At 36.7% G+C, this 2,681-nt stretch overlaps 1 protein-coding gene across 2 annotated transcripts in view; it reads left to right on the forward strand.

Annotated features, from left to right (window-relative positions):
- The first annotated feature begins 503 nt into the window (after positions 1–503).
- The window catches only part of LOC119428204 (zinc finger protein 821), a 27,862-nt gene continuing 25,684 nt past the window's right edge, over positions 504–2,681 (forward strand). For both annotated transcript variants that reach the window (XM_037695855.1, XM_037695863.1), the window contains exon 1: positions 504–608. In XM_037695855.1, the coding sequence (XP_037551783.1) occupies positions 605–608 (4 nt within the window). In that variant the 5' untranslated portion in view covers positions 504–604. The remainder of the gene's footprint in view (positions 609–2,681) is intronic.

Here is a 2,681-nt window from a genome sequence, read left to right on the forward strand (position 1 = left end):
TGATCAGTTTCATGTTGCTGCTGATCAGTTTCATGTTGCTGCTGATCTGTTTCATGTTGCTGTGTTCATGCGTGCTCATCTGCTCACACGGACTCATGTTCGTGCTGCTGTTCAACGTAGTGTTTTTATGTTATGAGTGCTTAGTGTATATTTAGTTGATGTTTTTCTTAGTTCATATCTTAGATGTTATTACTGTTTTTCTTTTACATTTTATTGTTGGATGTAACTGGGACCCTGTGTACATAATTTCGCTCCACCACATGTACCACATGAGGTGCGAATGGCAATAAAGAAACTCTGACTCTCAAATATGAAGCGTTTTGGGTACACTGGTTTATAATTTTACTTGAAAATTTTAAATTGTTTAGACCTTAAAATATAATATTTCCTAACTTTAGATATTTTTCACTTCAATTACTGTCATTTAGAAATAAAAGGTCAACTTGATTAGAAAAGCTGGTATTTTAATATATGTTAGAACGGCCTGCCATAACCGCAGACCCTAAACTCAGGCTACGTTAACGTTAGCCTGGACCCGAGGAGCTCATCACAATCTGCCTCTGACCGAGAATCCCACCTGATATGCCGGTGTTCACAGGACACCATGGGTAATAGTTCAATTATATCTTCATTGACATAAGAATCCTGGATTGACGGTTGTATGTTTATTTGATTTTGCCGTTTACTTACCTCTGTCTACCCCTGCAAGCTTGTCGTTCTCGCATTGATTCATCAAAGGGCTAACATTAGGCTTGTTGTTACCGTTAGCCAGCGGGTTCTCGTGAAATTCATTCAAGAGGGATTCTAGATGGTTTTATGTAACGTGGCTTTCAGCTTTGCAGTAAGATGCTTCGCCTATCGCGCCTTCCTTGCTTCGTGAATGTCATGACACGGTGCGGAGATTATTTGTTGGGATGGCGTATTTTTTTAACCTCGCGGAGGAGCACAGTGCACTGGTTCCCTGTCAGAGTCGTGCTGCGGTCAGTTTACTCGTGGCAGTCAGTGATGACGACTACGTTCGGTGTTATGGCTCAGGGTGCAGCGGCTCGTTGCACCACCCTGTGCACCTACTGCGCCCTCCAAAGCATTTACACCAGCTTTTATAAAAAAAACCTGCTGAGCTTCGAGCAGCTTTAAAGGAATTGAGAACATTAAAAACTTTTTATTGGGATAGTTTAGTGTAACGACTGGAGCGTTTATGCAGTTTATCATACAGAAAATTGAGATTTGCCTTCAGTTTTTGCAAACTAGTTTATTAGAAATGTAACATTTAACTGAACAGGAACAAGAAATGTTTTTACATTAAAAGCCTACAAAAAATGTCCACTAGGTGGTGCTGTGACATCTACGGTGCGCTGTGAGTCCGCATAAAGCGACTCGTTTTAACTGCCGAAGAAGAATGACTGGCATTGGTTATTGTGTTTTATTATCAAAATGGTATATTTTAACTGTTTAGTGCACAGATTAAACATTTTTGCGTGTTTTCTGCATGTGAACATCCTTAAAACACGTTTTTACTGTTTGACAGGCAAACCCAGAAGCTTATACTGGTGAGCAAACAGCACTCCCACTGAAATATTCAGATATCAGATAACAATCCAGCGTAAACAAAACGCGTCTTGAAACTGATAGATCCATATGAGAAAAAACATTTTCTAAGACAATCCTAGTAGTATTAATATAATAATAATTTCAGAAGAAATATTTTGTATAATATATGCTCTGCTCATTAGTAAAGTACCTTTAAAACTAAATGTACTGGGTTATATTATATAAAAGAGTAAGTAAGAATAAGTATTTATAACTTTTGTTATATTTATTTTCATTTCAAATCATCCTCAGAACTTCAGCTTTAAGTTTTCCTACTTTTGGAAAGTTTCAACCGTTTGTTTCAGTCTTAGCTGAGATGTTCCTGATGGTTTTGGAGGCGAGTTGTTTTGTCAGAATTTAGACAATTGTGATCGTTTGGCTTTTATCCGTTAACTACCATTTATTTACTTACAGTTAATAGCGTTTAAATAGCATTTATTAGAATGTTCAATGTATTTTTGTCATTTTTATATGCACAGATTTAGTTTGATACTGAAGGTCAAAGTGTGATATTGTTTTTTTTTTGGTGTGTTTGCGTGTGTATTTGTGCACGTGCATTTGTTTGTCTACTGCACAGATTTTAATAAAGCTCTTAAAAAAATAAATCATTAACTTGTTAACTTTTGGAGTCACCTTCAAGATGTCCGCCAAGGCAAAGGGACCTTAAGAAACACAAAATGTGTTGGAACTCAGCTGTTTTTACAAACATTGAGCTGAAAGTTGATATGGTAGTAGCTGAGAGTCATCTCCCACACAGACTCCGACTGCTACACATTGCACTTATTATTATTATTTTTGTCTTAAAATATTAATATTAGCTGTTTGAGCAGTACTGTTCGACAGCTAACATCTCATGAATCACTTTATGAGTTTACCTGAAGATTTTAGAAAGTCATCACTGGATGAACATTATTCTGACGTCACCACAATTCAAGATGGTGACCGCAGCTAATTGATTGTAGCAAACTCAAAATTGACTTTAACTCTTTTACAAATATTGAGCTAAAAATAACAACATATGGGGGAGATCCTGTTGTTGAGAATCTTTAAATATTGTGCTAAAAATAACAACATATGGGGGAGATCCTGTC

Source organism: Nematolebias whitei, chromosome 2 (assembly GCF_014905685.2).
Source record: "Nematolebias whitei isolate Nwh7 chromosome 2, NemWhi1, whole genome shotgun sequence".
NCBI lineage: Eukaryota > Metazoa > Chordata > Actinopteri > Cyprinodontiformes > Rivulidae > Nematolebias > Nematolebias whitei.